The sequence below is a fragment of the Charadrius vociferus genome, unplaced genomic scaffold, assembly GCF_000708025.1.
Source record: "Charadrius vociferus isolate BGI_N301 unplaced genomic scaffold, ASM70802v2 scaffold1038, whole genome shotgun sequence".
Taxonomy (NCBI): Eukaryota; Metazoa; Chordata; class Aves; order Charadriiformes; family Charadriidae; genus Charadrius; species Charadrius vociferus.
Window position 1 is genome coordinate 253,870 of NW_009649630.1, and position 22,207 is coordinate 276,076.

The 22,207-nt window shown below is 42.0% G+C and overlaps 1 protein-coding gene across 1 annotated transcript in view; it reads left to right on the forward strand.

The window, feature by feature from the left end:
• The window catches only part of GAD2 (glutamate decarboxylase 2 (pancreatic islets and brain, 65kDa)), a gene marked incomplete at its 5' end in the record, with an annotated part of 40,382 nt that extends 23,859 nt beyond the window's left edge, over positions 1-16,523 (forward strand). Inside the window, 8 exons of the mRNA XM_009890569.1 lie at positions 1,554-1,608; positions 3,018-3,134; positions 4,257-4,321; positions 8,153-8,231; positions 9,907-10,056; positions 11,849-11,956; positions 14,666-14,755; positions 15,479-16,523. Of these exons, the coding sequence (XP_009888871.1) occupies positions 1,554-1,608; positions 3,018-3,134; positions 4,257-4,321; positions 8,153-8,231; positions 9,907-10,056; positions 11,849-11,956; positions 14,666-14,755; positions 15,479-15,652 (838 nt within the window). The remainder of the gene's footprint in view (positions 1-1,553; positions 1,609-3,017; positions 3,135-4,256; positions 4,322-8,152; positions 8,232-9,906; positions 10,057-11,848; positions 11,957-14,665; positions 14,756-15,478) is intronic.
• Positions 16,524-22,207: the final 5,684 nt, after the last annotated feature.

The following is a 22,207-nucleotide window of genomic DNA, read 5'->3' on the forward strand; positions in this document are numbered from 1 at the left end:
GTATCTGCCCAGCTTTGTGGATTTTTCTTCTGTGCACAAGCTCAATAAATTAGAAACCATTGAAGACCAACATCTAAACTATGTTTGGAGGAAGAACTTATTGCCTTCCTTTGGCATGTTTTTTCTTGTCTTTGTTCCTCCAGTGGTCCTAGAAACAGTTTTTGAAGAAAAGGCAACTACTGCTTTTCTCTGAACATGTACGTGTAACTGGGGGAAGTCTCAATGAGTTGAATACTCTTTAGACCTTGAACTTCTGCAAGAAAAATCATGGCTAATTTTTAGGCTTCATAGAGCTTTTTGTTTTCAGTTCCTTTAGTGTTTTGAATAAGTAAAACACAGGACAGGTTTTGCAAAAAACTCAGCGGCACAAACCCATTTCTGCTGAAATAATGACTGCCTTATTGTGAGCTGTGTAAGGATGAAAGCTTGAAAAACCTGGCAGTATCTTGTTACAATAAATTAGTACATTTTTTTATTTACATTCATGTAAATGTCATGAAAAGATGTTTTAAATGCAAAATCAAAACTAAACCTAATTGTTTTGTTTGTTTCCCTGAAACTGCTATTTTGAGCTTTAGTAAAGGTTCTTTTTTTTATAGCAACAGGAAATCAGTGCTTAATGAAAGAAAAAATGTGTCCAACTGTACTGACCACTGAAAAAGTCTTTAAAAAAATTATCTAAATGGACAACATGCGAAGCCAGTGAAGACTTTATTCCTGTAATGTGAGGAGCTGCTGTGCTTGTATTGCTGTTATGCGTACTGTCTCTTCTTAGATAGCCTTGCTTGTGCCTAAAGCAAAGAAAACCTTAACCTCAGTATTCAGTATCAGCATTGTTTTATCTTGCGCCTAATTAATTTACAGGATTTCGTAAATTAGCCTTCAAGCCTTATACCACTGTGTCTGAATCTCAGGTAAATGGTTCATACCAAAGGTGTTGCAAATACAATATACAATACAAAGGGCCTGAGAATGCATTTAAGGAGTCCAGAGTGGTAACTTCTTTTCATATCCCGCTTCAAGCAAACACGAACATGTGATGCACCAAACTGTGAAACAGTCACACTGAAATGAGTTCATCCCTCAGATGGGAACACAGAGACAGCTGCTTACACCAGAGCTGAGTCGCACTGCTGAAGGCCATGCAGCTCAGCTGGTATCTTCTGTGCCTGCTGAAAGGGGACCATGGGGTTTGACACCCAGTGAGCTTCTTAGGTCCCTGGGCTGAACATCCCCCTGGGAGTCTGGCACACATTCCCAGGGCTGTACTGTCGACCAGGAGGCACCATGGAGCAGGATCAGCCTTTAATGGGGGTGGCCACAGAGATAACTTCTCTCAGTTACCATCACCGTTTTGATGCAAACTGGTTAACAAAATACTTAGGGTGAACACTCAGACTAATGGTCAGAGTCTTTCTGTGCTCTTTCATGCTGCATAAGCTTTGGGCAGAAAAGTAACTTTGTTCCTTATTTGGGTTTCCTATTAAGTGAAGAAGTAACAGCAAGAGCTGATTTCAAGATCAAATTTCTCATATAACTCTCTCTTGCTCCAGAGGGAAAATGATCCCATCAGACCTTGAAAGAAGAATTCTTGAAGCCAAGCAAAAAGTAAGTTTACTGGCTTTGCTGCTTCCAAAAAAGAAAAAAAAAAAAACAACCAAGAATGATACAGCTAGTTGGTTTGCTTTCCTTGGTAAAACAACAGAGGTTTGCTCATTAACTTTTGATTTATTTCTCAGAAATGTAGCATGGCAATTAGTGAGGCAAGAGTTGCTGTGAAAATAGGTTTCGAGCTACTTTATAATCTCGATGAGATATTTGCCTTTTTTTTCATATGTTCTGCATAACATCCTCCTTTTTTGTATTATCAGCCTATGATGCAGGACAAAAACAGAGTAATCATTTGGGGAATTTGTATATATTTTAATGCACTGAAAATATTCTTCATAGACTCGCCAAATCAATGGAAGATAAACTAAAATCTCTACATCTCTAAAAATGCACGGCTTTTGTATGTGTTCATTAACAGAAGCTAGAATTAAAACATCAGATTAAAGTGTGGAATGAACTCAGCCCTGTGCCTTCAACAACGTTTATGTAAATAGTCATTAGACATACAGCATTCAGAGCTCATTAAAAACACGAATCTTCATTAAAAGCTCACTTTTTCTAAGAAAAGGAGATAAAAATAAGGCAGAATGATAAGAGTGCCACTCAAACCTACTGACCGTTGCAGAAGGAAGTTTAGACCTTGTTGATAGTTTAAACCCCAGTTGTGCAAAAAATGTAGCTGCTCTTTGCCTTTGTCACTCTGAGTACTGCTTAAGAAATCAACGGAAGTACAAATGAGTTTGAAATGAAACACTGGTATAAATTATGGCAGACCCAAGACCTCATAGTGCAAAATCCATGTGATGGACAGTGAGTGCTCCTCTGTGTGGCACGGCATTTGGCAGGGGGAATCCAAGAGGTGGTTCCCTGGCCTCCATGGAGATCGCTGTCTCCCTGCTCTGCAGGAGGGATGGGGCTGGAGGTGAGCTCCACACCTCCCCTGTGCGATGCCCCCAGGAGACACCCCCAGACAAGATGCTGTCACTGACAGGACTGGGCCACCAGTTCAGACACTCACTGGGATAGTAATAATACAGCCCAGGGCACAGCGCACCAGCGGTGTTTCATGCACTGTGGTACCTGAGTGACCATTGTTTTACATGACACCATGAAGAGCAGAGCCTTTTGTTTGAGGCAGGTGGTGTGGAGCAGAATTGTTCTTTTGAGCCCTTACCTGTCTCATGCGTCCTAATAAATGGAGGATGCTGTTTTGGAAGTTTGCTGCCACCTTAAGGTAGAAACTATAATACCACTAGCATCTAGGCGAAGAGAAAACCGGTGTAATGTAGCAGGGATGTCCTCTAGGAGACACTTCTGGGCTCACTGTGGAGGGACCACAAGAGGAGTTGGGGCTGCGGAGGCTGCAGCCCTCAGACCTTGCCAAATGCCTCTGTGCTTTCTTGCAGGGATTTGTTCCTTTTCTGGTGAGTGCCACAGCTGGGACAACAGTGTACGGGGCATTTGATCCTCTCATAGCTATTGCAGATATCTGCAAGAAGTACAAAATCTGGATGCACGTGGATGTAAGTACCATCTAATTGGGGGGGGGGGCTGGATTACAAGGTGTATTAGCATTAATTTATTCATTTTGGAGTCATCTTTCACAAAAACCATTGTATTTTCTCCCTGTAATTAAGTCTGACATCCAAGCACTGACTTCCCACTCTACTGAAAGGCTCAGGTCAGGGTGTCATTTTAGGAGCTGTGGCTGTGCGGTACTTCGAGCAACTGGGACTCTTAAGATGACCTAGTTTGAGTGCTTTTGGCCTTCAGCTTTATCTCTGAATGCCATTAGTACAAGAAATACATACGAACCATGCTGAGCACTGGCTCAGCTTCTGCAGCAGCTGCAAAATAAATACATAAGGAGAAGGCTACATTTGTCTGGAATAAAGTACCACAAATTGCTGAACAGGTTAATGCAAATGCTAGAGAAATTTATCAGATTGGCTACTTAGCTTTATCTGGGCTCTTGCCAATAGATCTTTCTGAAGGATCATCTTTCAGCCCTAGAATGGCTTTTGTGTCATTTTTGCAAATGCTTTCTCCAAAAAGCCTTGGTAATTGAATTTCCGTAGGTCTGGGTGTCTTGCTTTTGGATTACTGTGGCAGCCAAAATCAGGCCAATTCAAAGAAAGAATTGGTATTTACCTTAAACTACTTCTCAGTCAGATGAAACACCTGCTTGTCCCAGAGTCCTGTGAGCGAAAGCAAATGAGTAGGGGGCAAGCAGTAGTGGTGTGGAATATGGTCAAAACTCACCAGAGCAGCTGAGATCCCAGTCTGGTTTGTTATCATCACTTAGACACTAAAAGAGTAAAAGCAGCTTACCCAGGAGCAGCTCTGCAAGTCATTAATTACAGCGTGGGGCAGCCCAGTGAGTCAGTCTCTGAGGCGGTGGTGGGGAGGGGTTCGCAGACGATAAGGGTGGGCACTCAGATCCTGGGCTGTAAACCGCTGCTTCCAGATAACTGGAAGAAAATTGTTAGCACAGATAATGCCTCAAGGCCCCATCTGCCCGGTCATTTTGGAACATGCCACATCAGCAAGAAAAAAGAAAGGCCCCCAAACTGATGTGAGAGCACAGATGTCATCGCGGAGAGACGCAGAGCTCTCTGATAAAGATAATGTGTCTTGCCTTCTAGGGAGCGTGGGGTGGTGGGCTCCTGATGTCAAGAAAACACAAATGGAAGTTAAATGGTGTTGAAAGGTATGATTTATTAACGTTAAACACATTTATTAAATGCATTTTAATACACTTGTGATTACTATAGCAATGTCTGTAAATACAAATAAAAATCATTGTTGTCCCCAAGATACAGTATGAAGAAATCATGTCCTTCCGGTTGAAACAGTATTGCTAAGGGCCTTTGTTGAATGCTGCAGTACTGTGACACTTTGTTTTGCAGTACAAGCAGCAGACATTTCCTGTCTGCATTTTCATTCCTTCCAGCATACATTTGCATCTCCAAAGTGGTTTTTGCAGCATCATCTGATACAGTGTCCAACATGGATTTGCAATTGCATTTCTTTATGAAATTAATCTTGGAGGTCTTGGATGCTGAAGTCTAAGTAAGGATGCATGAGCACTTTGGACTGGTGTCCTGGCAGTCAGTGACCACTGCTCTGTCACTTCTGGAGAGAACATCCTCCAGGCTGTGTTAGTGACTTCTCAGTAAATCTGTGCCTGGATGTACACAGTTGTAGTCATGAGCTCATGAACATTGCACATTCACACAGATGAATGTAAGTGATGCCAGTTCAGAGTCTGGAAAGACTGAATGTAAGCTTACAAATAGCTCCTTATTCAGAAACTTTTAGTTAAGCTGTGGCACTCCTTGCCATGGGGTGTTAAGATTTACCTGTGTTCGAGGGAGGGAAGACAGACTAAAACCATTCGGGACTTCTGTGAGCCACAAATGACGGGGGCTCAGAGGATATTGGGAGGAATGCTATATATGCTTGCCTTGTTTTGTATTCTTCTCAGGCACCTATTTCGGCCACTTGCTAGAGACAGTATACTGGGCTAGATGGAGTCACTCTCATATTTGTGTGTTTTCTAAAGCTCATGCTGTTGGAGAGTAAACTATTACTCCCTTCTGCCTTTTTTATCTCTAAATCAAATTGGTGTTCCTTGCCAATTAAAATTACAAACAACTTCCTCATCCTGTTCCTGAAGATTAGGATGATACCTTGATGATTCAGTTCCTTTCTCATACATCTCACTTGCAAAATTTGGAAAGCAGCCAATAGTTCTATGAGTTCAATTCAGTTAAGACTGCCTCCAGCACTCCAGGCTTTCATATTGTACATTAGAAGAACATATATCCAAATATCCAGCAAGTTAGAAAAATCTACCCAGTTACCTGTGAGGACAGAGTATGAAGAAAAGAGTTTACTTCCCAAATTGCTGTCCAAATTCTGCTGGAATTAGAAGTTCAGGTTGAATCTCTATTGGAGAATTTTCCAAATAATGTGCTTTCGATCCAGAACTCCACTGGATTTTATCTAGTGCTTTGATAAGCACCATCTCCATATGTTTGGCAATGAAGTAATGAAATTTTTCATTTCCAATGCTGTTCCACTGCTTGATGGACACAGTGGCTCATTACAGTTTGTCCATATGTCAAATATGAGACCTTTAGAGTAGACTTACTAGACCCAACTTTTATGGACATTCCTGTTTTATGATAGATACTCGAGTACAACTCAGTCATTACAGGTCTGGATAGAAGAGAACCGCAGCTGGTACTCATGTTTGATAGGGGAGGAAGATACAGGGAGGGAGCATTAAATGGAGCACTCCGTGCTCTGAGTACTTCCATCCTTCTGGTAACAGGCAGTCCAGCAAAAATAGTCCTGTCAAAGGCAGGAGGAGTTGCAGGACCATCTTTATCGCACCCTCCAGTCCCCACCTGTCAGATTTCAAGCTGCTCCAAGGCACCCTGAAGGAAGCACGTCCCCTGGTGTCTAGGGCAGATAGGTCTGTCCACCATCAGGAGTTTCAGTCTGGTGTCCCTCTCCCAGAGGCTCAGGTGGAGGGTGACGGCTATGTGGAAAAGCATGTTTGCAGCTGAGTGAGCACACCCATACAGGGTCTGGGCATCCTTCCCAGAGCTGCCACTTGTCAGTGAGTGCACCTCTGTGTTTTTTTAATGATGGCTGAGAACCAGATTCTGCCAGTCTTGAGTCTCTCCTGTCATCCATTTGAAATCTCTGAAAGAAACCTTTTCCTCTTTTTTTTCGTTCTGTCTGTGACTCACAGCCAAAAAAATCAGAGGTGCTTCGTGCTCAGTTACTTGGGCAAATGTGAGATGCTTTAAAAAACCATCTGTGGATTCATGTAGCATTTTTCCTTCACTGTTTGTCTCAGCAATTTCTTCAAGCACATACTGATGGCTGAAGCCCAGAATAACTGATAACAAATGAAAAATGGTGGATAATTATTTTACATAATTAATTTTTTTCTGTGTGCAATTGGGATGTAATTGGGGAAATAAAATGACCTTAGTGTAAATTAAATGTTTTCGGTAGATAATTAACATCTGGCTGTTGTCAGTAAATAATCCTTTTGCTTGAGAAAACCCATACCATGACTATTACCTGGAAGTCTTTTAAGGAATTTCTGCCTGATTCTGTGTAAGCACAGATAAAAATTAAAAAGTATCATATCAAAGGAAATTCATAGACCTGAATGCATGTTCAGAATCATTAGCTTTGGTGTTGTAATCAGATGACTGACTTTGAGCTGATTAAAAGCTGCCAAATACTCAAAAAACCAAGCCAAGTGGCCAGATGTTGCCTGTGGAAGACTGTTCCGTACAGATTTTGCATCAGGTACTTGCGCAGTCCCGTTTAAATAGCAAAGAAGAAAGCACAGAAGTGCTACACTGTGTCCACGTGAAGTTTGGAGTTGCTTACTTTGAAGGAGTGGGAGCAATTTGGCAGGAAGTGATAAGGACATGCATAAACCTGTAGTGCTGTCTCCAAATCCTACAAAGGAAAATACTGCCAAATTCCAACATGCTCATCTCGGTTACCAGAAATGTTACCTGAAAGTGTGTCCTTGGTCATTTTTACATGCCCCAGTTGACTGATTTGTACCGATTTATACTGTCAAAACTCAAATCATTGCACTACATGAAATCCTGCGCACTATGCATCCTTAACAGCCTGCCAAATAGGATGCAAATGCATACATTTATCAGCTAATCATCATATGTAATAATAGCAATTAACAAATAGTCAGTCAAGCATAATACAAAATTAAAATAATAAACAACTGGACAGTCTTCCACTCAGCCCTTGCTACAGTCGCAAATGTCTCATCTCTGGGCTGTAGTGTGACAGCACCCTGTTTTTTCCCCAAGATTTGGGCTGACAGCTATTATTGCAGTGAATGTGTCCTGAAGGGAGGCATGATGAGACTCTTTTGTGAAAGGGGGAATCAGTTCTATGTTTATTACTGTGGTAATTTTGAAGTGAGTCCTCCAGTTGTGTGAGTTGTCATAGCCAAGCTACACTTAAGGAGCTATGAAAATTTACCATCAGCAGAGCCATGAGAAAAATTACTTTGAGCCAGGATTTCCAAGTTACTCAGAGACTTAGAGGTACCCAGAAATTTTTACCTAGGAATTTTCAAACATGCTTATGTGAGCTACTTACTAAAATTGTACTGAAACTGAAATCAAGGGGAGGGAATAAGCTAGTTTGCCAGCTTCCCATCTGCAACTTTTATCATCTGTGTGCCTTTAGAAATTTCATCAGTTAGATGGGTGCTTTTAGGAAGTTTGCCCTGTGTTTATGAAGTATGGATGAGTCCCCAGAAAGTTTAATACTGATTAAGTTCAGTGGATAGAGCAATTATCCTGTGGTAAGTTGCCAGAATAGTCATCCAAAAACCAACTAGAGTGGATTAGGTCCCCTGTGAAGGCATTGCTTTCCTAATATCAGCCGTGATTATTTTCAGGTTTGCTTGCTCAGAAAAAGGTGTGCATTGCTACGTGTTCATGTCTGAGTTTTATGTCGTTTGCTGTCCCAGGGCCAATTCGGTGACCTGGAACCCTCACAAGATGATGGGCGTCCCACTGCAGTGTTCAGCCCTGCTAGTAAGAGAAGAGGTATGTCCCAGTGTACTCACTTCTCTGATGCTTTCTGACATTTTGCTTCTGAAAATCCTGGATGTTTTCTTCATAACTGGGTTATAGCTAATATTCGCTGATGTGATGAGGATTAGAAAAGAAACTGAGAAATAGACCTCTAGTCACGTGCTGAGGCTGTGACTGCAAAAGGAATTAAAGTAGCTGTATAGCAGAAAGCATAGATCCAATTAATGGCAATGTCTTTACAGAGTTTTATGTCCATAGTTAAGGTGAGGGTGCATAACTGTAACCCAACTAGTTTCTGTGCAACATAAAATGTAACTGTAGGCAAACTCTAGTCCTTTTAGGATGAATGGTATGGTATATATGCAACATGACATTTGGTCCAGAATCTAAGCATCATTACATTTTCTAGACTTTTATGATACTTCAGCCCAGCTCTGATCCATATGTCCGCTTTGGGGCACATGGATATAAAAGGGGAAGACTAAGTTCACTTGGAATAAAAAGTAGACATTTTGTTTAGCAGTAGAATTTGAATTACCCTTCAAGCCTGCAATTTTCATATAACCATCAGTTACTGGGACAGCTGCTATGCAACCACCACTTCCTAGACCAGCTATCAAAAAGCTGGTTGCTGTTTTGCTAACAGCTGTACAACAGATTGTATACAAAGTGATTGCACTTAGGAGGAGAGAAGCTAGCTTTTATTTGCCCTCTGGGTCAGTTCGCCGAGACAAATCCTGCCTGGTTGAAGTCAGTACCATCCTTGACCTCTAGTGAGAACAGATGGCTCAGATTAGCAGAAAGCCAATTTTTTTCCCCTCTCATTTTACTATCTCAGTTTTGAGTTACACATAAAGATTAGACTTGATGATAAACAGCCAAGTTTTGATTCTTCTTGGACTGGAAATTGCGGTTTTAGGCAACAGCCCTAAGGTATACCTTAAACTTGGTTTAGGACTTAACTAGAGCCAGAACATGACTCTCTGCACTTCACTTAAAAAGTTAAAAAGGAAACCTCATGCTTTCATGATCCAGGTTTCTTCACCTCGTCGGCTTCTGGCCCTCCCACAAAGCTGCCTCTCAAAATGGTATCTTGCAACCCAGAAATAGCTCTAGCTGGCTGTTTAAAGGCCTTATGCCCTTCTGTCTGCTCAAGGCTTTTGGTACCACTTAAGCATCCAATCTGCAGCTGAGGGCTTTGCAGAAAAGAATTGTGCCTACAAACAAAGCAAGCAATGAAAATCAGAATTTGAGAGGCCAAAGCAATTAGAAAAGTGGTGTGATACTATTTAGATTACTCACCAAATTGCCTTGGTCTGACTCAACCAGAAAAAAGCCTTGCAAGGAAAGAAGGAAAAGGAACCAGAACAAGGAATAAAAAGCAAGATCCAGAAATGAACTTGGGCATAGTGATTCTAGGAAGCATAATGCCCAGCTTTTTTTAAAAAAATGCCTTGGCTCTGGGAGTGGATTACACATTGCTGGGTCAGGTACCAAGGCGTCCAGGGCACTGAATGGGATATGAAAAACTAAGTCTGGTTTTGTCCTTTTTTTTTTGGTCTTCCTTTTGCACTTAGACACATATGCCACTGCATTTTGGTATTGGTAATTTCTCGCCCAAAGCAACCTTCAAAACAGCAGTCACATCTGTGCCAACATCACTTTTTTGTGTCTTTGTTTCTGTAAGGGATTGATGCAGAGCTGCAATCAAATGCATGCTTCCTACCTCTTTCAACAAGACAAGCACTACGACCTGTCTTATGACACAGGAGACAAGGCTTTGCAATGTGGACGGCATGTTGATGTCTTCAAGCTATGGCTGATGTGGAGGGCAAAGGTAGGACTGCCTGCAATATGTTTGTTTGTATTAAAATAATGCATACCAGACACCGGGTTTTTTTTCTGTAATCATCATTTTAGAGAATATTGGACCTGAATTTCCCATATATAACATGAAAGAAACAACATTATTATTTTTTCTGGTTTTTTATACGCTTCAACAATTTATCTTCAAAGCAGCACACATGATTTTGAAACCTAAACTTCATGGCTTTGCACAGCATTTGCTTTGTGTAGTGGTAGGAGTCTTAACAGCATAAATCATATATCTAAGAATGTTGCTACAAAGATTTCTGGAAATAAAAAGATGTTTTAATGACATTCAGAAACAAAACATGGCAAATCAAGACTGGAATACCTCGTTTCATTGCATGCAGTAGATACGAAGTCATCTTTTGAAGGAGTAGAGGAAAACTCATCAAAATCTGTTCTCTGGGAAATCTGAAAACACCAGCTCTAATGGTTAATTCATCTGTATTTGTTGAATGTTGCTAAATAAGTTCTTCCATATATTTATCCAATCTATTCTGTCAAGTTGCCTCAGGTTTGTTCAGAAGAGATGACATCACTGTTTTCATTTCCAGAAATCCTGAAAGATCCTCATGTGCTTCATTGAAACTCTGAAAACAACTCTGAGACAGACATCAAATGTAGCTGGAGATATGGGAGTCTGTAAAGGAGGATGCAAGTTTCTGTGGTTGCAATAGCTGTTGTGCTAACTGGGGTCTCCAGAGTGGCAGGCAGTTTTAGCCACATGTCTCTCTTTAATTCCAAGCCTTTCTCCTGGGGCTGTGCTAGCCCTACCCGGTTTTGAAATCTCTATACACAGAGGGATAATGACATGGGCTTTTAAGTCAGTTCTGCACTGCCAGAACAGATTTAGCAAGGACATGCATCCATTACTCAGAGACATTTCTTCTTCAAATCCCATTTTTTCAATATGCCTTGTACTGCTTTTTCTCTTCTCACACTCCACTTGTAATATTAACATTACAAAATAGGATGTGTGTTTCTTAAACAGTTTATCTATTCCAGCTGTTTATTCCCCTTCCTCCCTCATAAAGCTGGATCTTTTGTTTGTGGCATCACAGCTGGTGATTGCAGGAACAATTATGATGTCACAGAGAGAGGATTATGACTTCTGCCAGAGAAGAAAAAGCAGGATTTGCTGCAGCTCTTAAAAACACAGCTTCTGAGTTTATATGGTGTCAATTAGAAAAGAAGAAAGAAAAACACTACAGAGGCAGGGCAGCATCTAAACAAAATGCGCATTTTCACAGGCATCAGGCCAGGCTCTAAAAGTGTATCTGCCCATTCTGTGTTTAACTAAAAAATAAAAATTATTCTTGGCAAAGCCCCCAGCACATCACCTCTGGAAGATTAAAATCCTCTATTCTGAAAATAGCAGGAGAATCCCCATGTCTGGAACTCAACACCTAGAGACCTTCCTCTATGCCAGACCAGGCTGCCTGAAACTGTGCTCAGCCTCTCTGTAAAATCTGCCGATGAGGGCACCCTTCAGTGGAGGTGTTAGCGATATTTTGCTGAGAACCAAGCTAGTACCCGGTGCTTATTTTGCAGAGGTGGCTGTAGGGGAGTCAGTGGCAAGAGCTAAAGACAAATGAGCAAAGTGTCTTTCATCTCATCGAATGAGATCCTTAATCTGTCCCACAGAGAATTCTGAGAGGTGACTTGTGCTGGTGCTTTGGCAAGTGCTGTACGGTCCTTTCGCTGTTTCAGTTCACAGAACAGATAGTCACGTAACTTTTTTTATCCTTCTGTCTCTAAAGGGAACAACAGGATTTGAAGCACAAATTGATAAGTGCTTGGAACTTGCAGAATACCTATACAATAAAATAAAGAACAGAGAAGGGTATGAAATGGTGTTCGATGGAAAGGTATGTATTGCAGCTTCTTCTTCCCAGTCGGTCAACAGCACTTATTGGGATGCTACCAACAGGTCAAACCAACAGCACATTACAGAAAGCAGTTGTTGTGTCAATATCTCTCTTCCTCGTGGGATCCAGGCAGAAGGGAGATGAGGCAGCTGTGCATAAGATTTCAGATTGCACAGTTTCACCCCGCTGAAACTAAACACTGGTATCTCAGGCTAACACAGCACACACACAATTAGAACCAGCTCTTAAGTAATAAAAACAAGTTGTGGTTTCCTAATAGGAGGGTCTGTTACGAGTGGGTGGTTACAGTACCCCATGCAACTCTGAATGGATGGTTGTGCAAAACGGTTTTATCAGCATCCTCAAGTGGGCAGTCACAGGGGACCTGGGCTGACCTGGGGAAGCTGTTGGCACTGCAGTCCCTGCAGCGCTGGAGTGCAGTACAGTGAGGCAGGGGTTGATAGAATCATAGAATCGTCTAAGTTGGAAGGGACCTTTGAGATCATCGATTCCAACCATCAACCTAACACTGCCAAAACCACCACTAAACCAGGTCCCTAAGCACTACGTCTACACGTTTCAGTGAAGAATATTTTCCTAATATCCAACCTAAACCTCCCCTGGTGCAGCTTGAGGCCATTTCCTCTTGTCCTATTGCTTGTTACTTGGGAGAAAAGACCAAGCCCCACCTGGCTACAGCCTCCTCTCAGGTAGTTGTAGAGAGCAATAAGGTTTCCCCTCAGCCTCCTTTTCTCCAGGCTGAACAACCCCAGTTCCCTCAGCTGCTCCTTGTAAGACTTGTGCTCTAGACCCTTCACCAACTTCGTTGCCCTTCTCTGGACACGCTCCAGCACCTCAATGTCTTTCTTGTAGTGAGGGGCCCAAAACTGTACACAGTATTCCAGGTGTGGCCTCACCAGTGCCGAGTACAGGGGGACAATCGCACCCCTAGTCCTGCTGGCCACACTATTTCTGGTACAAGCCAGGCTGCTGTTGGCCTTCTTGGCCACCTGGGCACACTGCTGGCTCATATTCAGCTGGCTGTCGACCAACACCCCCAGGTCCTTTTCCACCAGGCAGCTTTCCAGTCGCTCTTCCCCACACCTGTTGCGCTGCATGGGGTTGTTGTGGCTCAAGTGCCGGACCCGGCACTTGGCCTTGTTGAAGCTTATGCTACTGGCCTCGGCCCATCGATCCAGCCTGTCCAGGTCCCTCTGTAGAGCCTTCCTACCCTCAGGCAGATCAACGCTCCTGCCCAACTTGGTATTGCCTGCAAACTTACTGAGGGTGCACTCAATCCCCTCATCTGGATTGTTGATAAAGATATTGCACAGAACCGGCCCCAATACTGAGCCCTGGGGAACACCACTTGTGAGCGGCCACCAACTGGATTTACCTCCATTCACCACCACTCTTTGGGCCCGGCCTTCCAGCCAGTTTTTTACACAGCAAAGAATGTTGCTCGGGAGCCCAGCTGGCTCACGTGACAGAGGCTACACCACCATGTGGGGTGCAGATATCTCTGGGCATGTTGTTTCTGTTGGGAGTCCAGCTGGGATGGGACCCCGGGGTGCCAGGTGCTCAGCTGGAGCACAGTGCCCAGGGCAAGGTAGTGCAGCCTCTGAACTGCACCATGCTGCCCTGTATTCAGCCATCTCTTTTTGGCAGCCCTCTCCAGCTGTGACAGCTGGGGACAGGCCTGGTAGAGACCTTTGTTACAGAGTTAACTGGTGTTTTGCCTGTAAAAAAGTGAAAAACAGTAATGTTTTAGCTTTTTTCCACCTACTTGTGATGGTTTTTGCTGTCTGTACTTGCCTTGGAAGGTTTTGTCTCTCAGAACATTGCTCCCTGGTAGCGATCACTTAGTGCGTTCCTAAGTGCTCTGCAGCACACAAGGATAAATGTCACTGTGTTTCTTGAAACAAAGATCACGGGCTCATACCCACATGCCACTATGTGATTTATTTCCTACATCTCACGCATCATCACTGAATTTCATCCACTGGGTCTGATGATGAGTAAAGGAACCAGCAGCAGCAGGAGTTGCCGTAACTCACACATTTAGCATCCAGCAAAGAGGCAACTGCTGGGCGACTGCAAAAATACACAAAATGTCAACTGGTTCTTCCTTTTGCTTTTCTATATGTTAAACTGGCTAAGATGCTGGTGCTCCCATATAAGTTAAATTAGCTAAGATGCTGTGGTGTATGCATATTAATACGGCAGCTAGCTGAATCCCACTGAGAAGTGATAAATTTCATTAAAGTAAGAAAATCTTAGAGTGTCTTATGTGCCATCTGTGACTCTTGTTTACAGAATCAGATTTTGTATTACTCTGTCATGTAATAAAAGTAAACGACACGGTCCTCACCTCTAAATTATCTGTAATAAACTCTTGTCTTAGCCACACAGTCCCTTCAGCCTCTGGAGGGGACAGCACATACAAAATCTACAAGCCTCTCAGTAGGGGATAAATGTATTCGCACAGCTGGATGATGTGTTTCTGCATCTGACGCCCTGGGAATAAATTGCCTGAAATTATCTTTTTTGCATTAATGATGATGATGACTCTCAGTGGACCACAATAATGAAAACCCTTGACTGCTGTCACAATATGATGTATGAGAGGGGGGAAAGGCATGAACTTCATTGCAACTGAGATATTATGAGCATTTCTTACAGTGTAAACCATTATTATTCTCTGTTTAGCCTCAGCACACAAATGTCTGCTTCTGGTATATACCTCCCAGCTTGCGCAGTATGGAAGACAATGAAGAAAGAACAAGCCGCCTTATGAAGGTAAGCAGCGTGCTCCAGGACATCGTGTAGTGAACTGTGAAATCCTTGCAGGCAGGCAGTCCTCAAAATGATCTCCAAGGGCACAGGGCAAGGTCACCTCGCGATATTCAAGCAAACGACACCTCTGTGGTTGTTTTACTGCAGGTTAGGCTGGCACCACCTTACTCTGGTCTCCAAGTTTGGTGCTCCCTGGGTTTGCCTGATCTCTAGAGTATTTACTTGAACTCTGTGTATATTTACTGAAGTTATTGTAGACTGTAGTTGCTAAACCCAGCAAGTGCAACAATGGCTAGATGATACCATGGCACTCTGGTACACAAAAAGAAGATGGAAAACAATTGTAACAATATGTTTTGAGCGCTACAAAAAACAGCTACTGTGTGACTGTCAGCAATATTGAGAAAGTAGCAGGGGGGAAATTCCCCAGTGATTTTAAGAGCAGGACAAAGGAACAGGATAAACCCAATGTCTTTTCAATGAGCCATTTATTCCTTAATGGAGGTTAACTTTTTTATCAATATCGGATGTCATTTTATTTGAACTGCTTCTTGTAGCTCTTCGTCTTTTTTAAAAAAGAAAGCATACTCTGTGTTTTGTTATAATAATAATAAGGATGATGGTAATAATGAAAGTAATTAAAATAATGATAATAATTATAATAATGATGATAATAATCACCGTCATCATCATGGTCATCATCGCCTGCTTTTTGTTACTTGGCAGGTGGCACCAGTGATAAAAGCCAGGATGATGGAGTATGGAACGACCATGGTGAGCTATCAGCCCCTGGGAGACAAAGTGAACTTCTTCCGGATGGTCATCTCAAACCCCGCAGCAACTCACCAAGACATTGATTTCCTGATTGATGAAATAGAACGCCTGGGACAAGATTTATAATAATCGGGTGTGAAAGTCTGTTCCCGGACCTCTAAGGAGACAATTAAGTTGTCACAAACTGTGCGAATGTATATGTAGTTTGTTCCAAAGTAAATCTATTTCTATATTGTGGCGTTGGAGTAGAGTACAGTTTAAAATCAAGAAACATGGCTCCTTTAAAGTCCTTTCCTGAGTTTTAGAATACCTCCTTAATAATTAGCTGCACAAATAGCTGCATTGAAACAAATAAGGAAGAACAGAAAATACTTAAAATTTTATCCCCTATTTTAACACAGCGACTACTTTAAATTAAAAGCAATCAGACTGAATGATGCCAAATTTGCCCAAAATGATGACAAAATCAAATTGGGGGATGTGGGAGGGGGCGGTGAGAAGCAGAGTCTACAAGCTGTATGTTTAAAAGTGAAAGTATTTTGCCTTTTTCGTAGTATTAGAACAGAATTTCTAATTTACCTATAGCAACATTTCAAATGTATTTAAATACGTATAGTTTTACAAAAGGAAATATATATATATAAAAAAATCCTATTTTGTAAACTATATATTTTTATTTTATATGGGTTATAAAACTGCAAGGACAGAAGCTGAAAATTAACTAGGATTCTATTTCTTTTGATGGAGGTGCCTCAAATATTTATTACTGCTTATTTTAAAATATAAGCCCATATACTACATTTTTAAGAGGTACCAATACCTCATTTCTCCATGTCATATGGATTGTACATCTCCAGGGTTGATTACTGAAAAACCTCAAGAGTACTGCAGCTCTGAAAACCACTTAATAAGATCAATTACAGTACAATAGGATGCTATTATTCCTAATTATGTTTCCCACTTGGCCTACCTAAGCAGACGCACAATCAATATACAGTGCTAACCAAGACTGAAATAAGGTTGTATTTGGATGGTTTCTGTGTTCTGTGGTAAAAAGCCTATCTAAAAAAAGTCACATGTCTGAATAAATACTTACCTCATAACCTTTTCTTCTGTGAGCAGTCCAAAACTACATTGAAAACTAAAATTGACTGAAATTCTCACTAAAAAAATAGCATGAAATCTCACAGCTCCATTAAGAGGGTAAAGACTTTTTACAGATGTACAAGTCTACAAGACAAGGCCTAAATTAAATGTGACTGTAATCTGATTGACAGGGATGGGGTCTAAGTAACAAACTGTTTGGTCAAAGGTTTCTCCCAGTGCTGGACTCCATCCTTGTCTGCAACGGCTTTTGAAATTGCAGAAAAAATTGAGCTAAGGCTACATCTGCCTAAAACAGCCCATGCGACGCCTCACAGCCTGTTCAGAAACCATGGGTACAGCTCTTGCAGAATTCATGTGCTGCATCATTCCTTAATGGTAGAGGTGACTCTGGCATGGAAACTGAAGTTTATCCTCTTTCCACCCAACATCTGGAAGTGTTGGTAAGAGTTCTGCGGTTCAGGCCTGTCTACTTATAACCCTACTGAAGTTTTGGTTTTAACTTTGCCTAAACGACCAACTTTTGTTTGTAAAGCAATATTGTTTTGCTGTCTCTAAAATACTTGAAGAGGAAAAAAAAAGAAGTGCAAAGTGGTTTTAATTTCATCTAAAATAGATAAATGGAGTATTGATTCAATGTAATATCATGAGGACGTGAAGTAAGAGGAAATAAATTGTGTCTGTAATTGTGTTGCCTTTATTATATTGATAGTACTGTTTTGTCACCTCAGATTGAGGCTGTGCACTTTAGATTTAAACTGTATAATGTTGCAAATCAACATGTGTTGCTGTATAAGCTTGTACAATATATTATTGAGACGTCATTATTTGTGTGGTAGTAGTATTGACTCTTGATATTGTAAGAACTGCATTCATGCCGGTCCCTCTACTATATCTTTGCTTGGTATTAACCTCTCCTCGGCGGCTTTCGGGCAGACCTCTCACCTCACTTCAGTGGACTTCCATTGCTACCTGCAATGCATAGTGTTGCAAGTCAAGCTATAGAGGAGATGCCAATTCTGTCAGGAAGGACTTCAATGTGACCTTTGCTAAACGTGTCAAAATCGGCAGACTAATCACTGAAATACTGAGTAGAGCAGCAAATTACATTCTTTTTTCTTGCTGGGAAGAAGGCAAGCAAAGAGCTTGAAAAGTAAAAATAGTACAGGGACAATGATGACGGTGATCAGTAGCCTGGTTACACCTTGCATGTGCAATTCTGTTTAAAGTGCTAAGTGCAAACAACGTATTTATTAGCTGTATGTGCCAATCCAAGATTTACATTCAGTGTTCCAGGAGAACCAGCATATTTTTTTTTCCACGTTACTGTACTTATTGCAGCCAGGAAAGAGCGGCATAGCAATCTGTTCTTGTGTTTGACCAAAGTATCTTATCTGTGGTGTTGATCTAAATCCAAATAAAAGTGTAAAATGTGACTCTGGGTCTTTTCATTAGTAGCACCGATAGGCACTGTGAGCATTTATCACTTGTGCCATTTCAGAGCAAGGCCCCAATAAAGGGAATGTTTAATTGTAACTTTCTGTGTCTCCTGGTTGATTTTTTCATGACAAGATGTATTCTGTTAATTATTGTAGCATTAAAAAACCAATTCCATCACCAGACCCTTTTTGAGGCGATACTCAGCACTGGCATACAAGTGTATATCGGCCATCTGGTATTCCTTTACCTTATCTTTACAAGACGGATTTAGTTGCTTTATTCTCCTCAGACAGGCTCAACATTTTTTTTATGTTTTGTTTTGTCTTTTTATTCCACCAGTACTTATCCCCAAATTAACCATAGACTCTAATCAGTCTCCGGCACAGCAGTGAAAGCAGTCAGGGCACTTTCCAGGATGACACAGACTATATGGCAACAATTTAAAAGGGCCATGAAGTAAAAAAGACACAACCACCAATACAAAAATTAAGCTTTTTAATCCTCATGTCTCCCCTGGCCCAGGGCCTCATTCCTCCAAAATCTGCCACCTGTCTGCTCCATTTTCCTTCCACCCTCTGAAGCGCTGCTGAGCGTGATGCCAGCAGCAGAGAAAAAAAAACAAAGCAATGCCGTGAAAGCAGCAGCGGTTAGAAAGCTTATGCCTGAAAGGAGATTTTCTGTATCATTTCTTTCAGCCTGCAGCAGAATATGAGATGAATGCCTATGCCAAGTACCTGCACAGAGCCCAGCTAGGAGCTCTGTAAGGAAATAGAGGGAGAAGATGTGGGAATAAGTTATTAGCCTTACCCCGATGAAGCTTTCCATTTGCCACTGGGAGAGGGAGCACTGGTTTAGTATTTTTGAGTACTACCCCCACAGGAGTGCATGAAGCTTGGGCTTTTCTGTAAACCTGTTGTACCCAGAGCTGCATGGAGTGTCCCTGAGACACTGGGAGACTGGAACGGATTTGCCCAACCGAGTTGAGCAGGGAGTCCTGGCTGTGCTCAAGGAAGGCTAAAAAAAAATTGTCAAGCAAAAAGGAATTCACACGGCAGCGTGAGTGCCTGCACTTTACAAAGGCTGGTCCCTTTGGCATTCTCCTAGGAGAACAAAAGCTCTGATTTGCTATTTCTCTGCTCCTTAGGACAAACCCCCCAAAAGAACACCCTGCACAGGGAGAATCATGGATCTGGAAGAGAAGATGACCTAATTTGTTGCAGCAGCACACCAGCATGGCAATCTCATGTCAGCAACTGGTGTGTTTCCATGCTGCTGTACAGTCGCACAAAGCTCCCAGGAGCTGTTACCCCCATGGGACACTCCACCTTCCCCCCACCGTCCCTGTGTGCTGCTTCTGCCTCTCCACACCGGTCCCCTGCTCCACTTTTTCATGCCTCTCTTCCCTCTTGCCCCTTTCCCACAACATAGAACCATAGAATTTTTTTGTTGGAAAAGACCTTTAAGTATGTGTGTGAACATCTCACCCATCTTCTTAACTTGATGGGACTTATTTTTGTCAAAAGAGATTAAGGTTCCTTTGAAATACAGCCTACAAATTCAATCAAAATCCCACCACAATGAGGCTGGGGTCCTCAATCCAAGAAGTGGCTGTTCTTTCTTTTATCATAGTACAAGCTAACTGCATGAGCACAGTATCAGGGGGTGACCCCATCCTGGAGCTGGTCTGCTGCAAAAGGAGGCAGACCACCAAGGAAGAGCCCAGCAGAGCTCAGGGAGGCCTCAAAACCTGCCTGGAGCCATCCCAATTGAATCACAACCACAGTCCACTGACTGTGTTTAGTGCTCTTGATAAATTGTTTTGTAGTTCACTTCTTAAACCTGGGCTTAATAAAATGTGGTTTCGTAAAGCTTAGATAATCCAGGTTCTGTGAAGCAGAGACTGGCTGAATGAGCAAACCTGATGGTGTCTGTACACGGCCTCATGAAGCTTTGACATACTGGTATGTGGTATCCTCTGGGATTTTAATCTGTGGTGTACAATTTCACCCAGAGACACACTCTTCCCACTAATGAAGATACCCATTCTTGCTTAAATGGACATTGTGCTGGGAAACAGAGTGCAAAACTGTATCATGTCAATAAAATACAGCAGAATATTTTACTGATGGTGCCAATGTGCTATGAGGAACTAGGAACCAAATTCAGCTATTGAAACACCTATTGTAGACACCATCCACTGCTAGCAGATCTGCAGACCAAGAAGCAAGCCGCATCTCAAATTACATAAACCTGTGGGGTTTTTTGTTGTTGTTGTTGATTATTATTTGGGGTGGGAGGGTGCAGAAACACTGGCACACGATTTTGAAGTCCATAGCTATAAAGAACAGCAGGACGATGACTAAAACCCATTTCTTGACATGGTATTTGCCTGAATACTCAGTAATTAATAGGTGCTGGGGGTGTTAATGCAGAAACAACAGTGTAGGTGAGCTGTCCTGCAGCTTTTGCAAGTTCTCAGCCCTGAGGCCATGATGGTCAGAGCATGGGAGTGGCTGAGAGGCAAATGGGAAGCAGGAGACGTTCTCAGCCCAGCTGGCCTGACAACACAAGATGGACCACACAAAGACATGGCTGATGAGGTGGTTGTGTCTCAATGATTTTGGCTACTCACAAATGCTGCTTGCTTTTCTGCAAATGGCCTCCAGGAGGGACCCAGAGAGAAGCCCTCACCTACCCTACATCCCATGGCTCCACAGAAGGCAAGTTTACATATCGTTAGTTGTGTTAAACTCATGCTCCACCATGGTTAAGGAAGGATCAAAACAAGACAGAGCTCAAGGAAATGTGTATCTTTTATCTGACTGAGCCAGGGCTAACTGCCCAGTAGAAAATCATTCTAGGTAGAAAGTAAGACCCCTAGAAAGCCACAGGATACTGTCTTTAATGTACTAATGTCTTAGACTTGCAATGTCTGAACTATCAGCTTTCTACCTGATCAACCTAACTAAAAGGAGTAATTTAGCCATTAAGGGAAAGCCAAGTGCTGCAGCTGGAAGAATTACAGACCTGACTTTGCTCTTCGCTGAGAAGACAGAACGGCTGCAGGTTGTGGCACTGTTCATTACAGCACTGTAGGATGCAGGAGTATAGATTTTACACTGTAATTTGGAGCAAGAAATAGGGTCTGAGATTAGAGTCAGAGAAAAAGGAATACATACCCTTTTTTTTATTATTATTATTAGAATAAAAGCCTACGTGTGTTGCTGCTGAAATTTTTGCATTACAAAGAAAGATGAAAAAAAATCTGTTCTATAAATTCACATTGCATGCACAGAGCAAAGGCTGTTTTCTCAGGGCATAGAAAAGTCGCAAGTCAATTAAGGATGGAAACCTCTAGTTCTCTCACTACTCTGCGTCAGCTGCCCCTGTGCATGTTCTCACTCCAGCTGATGCCCAGTACTGAGTCTTCCAAAGGCATGAGCACCTAACTTCCATGATGTGAACCCAGATTGCTTAATCCCAGTCCTCTAGACTACTCACTTTCAGCCTGTGACCTGTAAACACCTATGGATAATTTTCCAGAGGTCTGTGACCAATAACTGGGAAGAACAAGTTCATGTACCACTCTGCAGTATGTGAAATTTATAAAGGGTCCTCACCTTCCATAGAAAGATTTTAGAGGCTCACAACTCAAAAGACCTTGAAAACCACACAGGTAGCCAGCCTTTCTTTCTAAAACACTTAATTTTGAATTACAAGTAACAGAGTCTAACGTACTACTGGCATCTGACCTGCACTGGGCACTACAGTCACACGAGATTTTCATTATATAGCAGCCGAAAGATATGCTCCGCAAGACAAGCATTAAACTAACATGCAGGACAGGGAGTATAAGAATAGCTATACATAATTTGCCCCATTTTGCTAGGAACTTTTCTAATTTTATATAATCCTGAATCAGTAAGTTTCCATTTTCTCACACTTCCGCACTGCCTGCAGGATGGACTTCTATTTTCCTACCCCTCCTCTCTCCTGGAAATGAAAGCGGTTCTGGAAGAAAGAACAGATGTTTGGGACTTGATGTAAACACACTTTTGTTGCTCTGAGAAACTCAAAGGAAATGGCTTGTGTTAAAATAGTTAGCTGCAGACTGCAGCTTCTTAAAGACAGTCTATA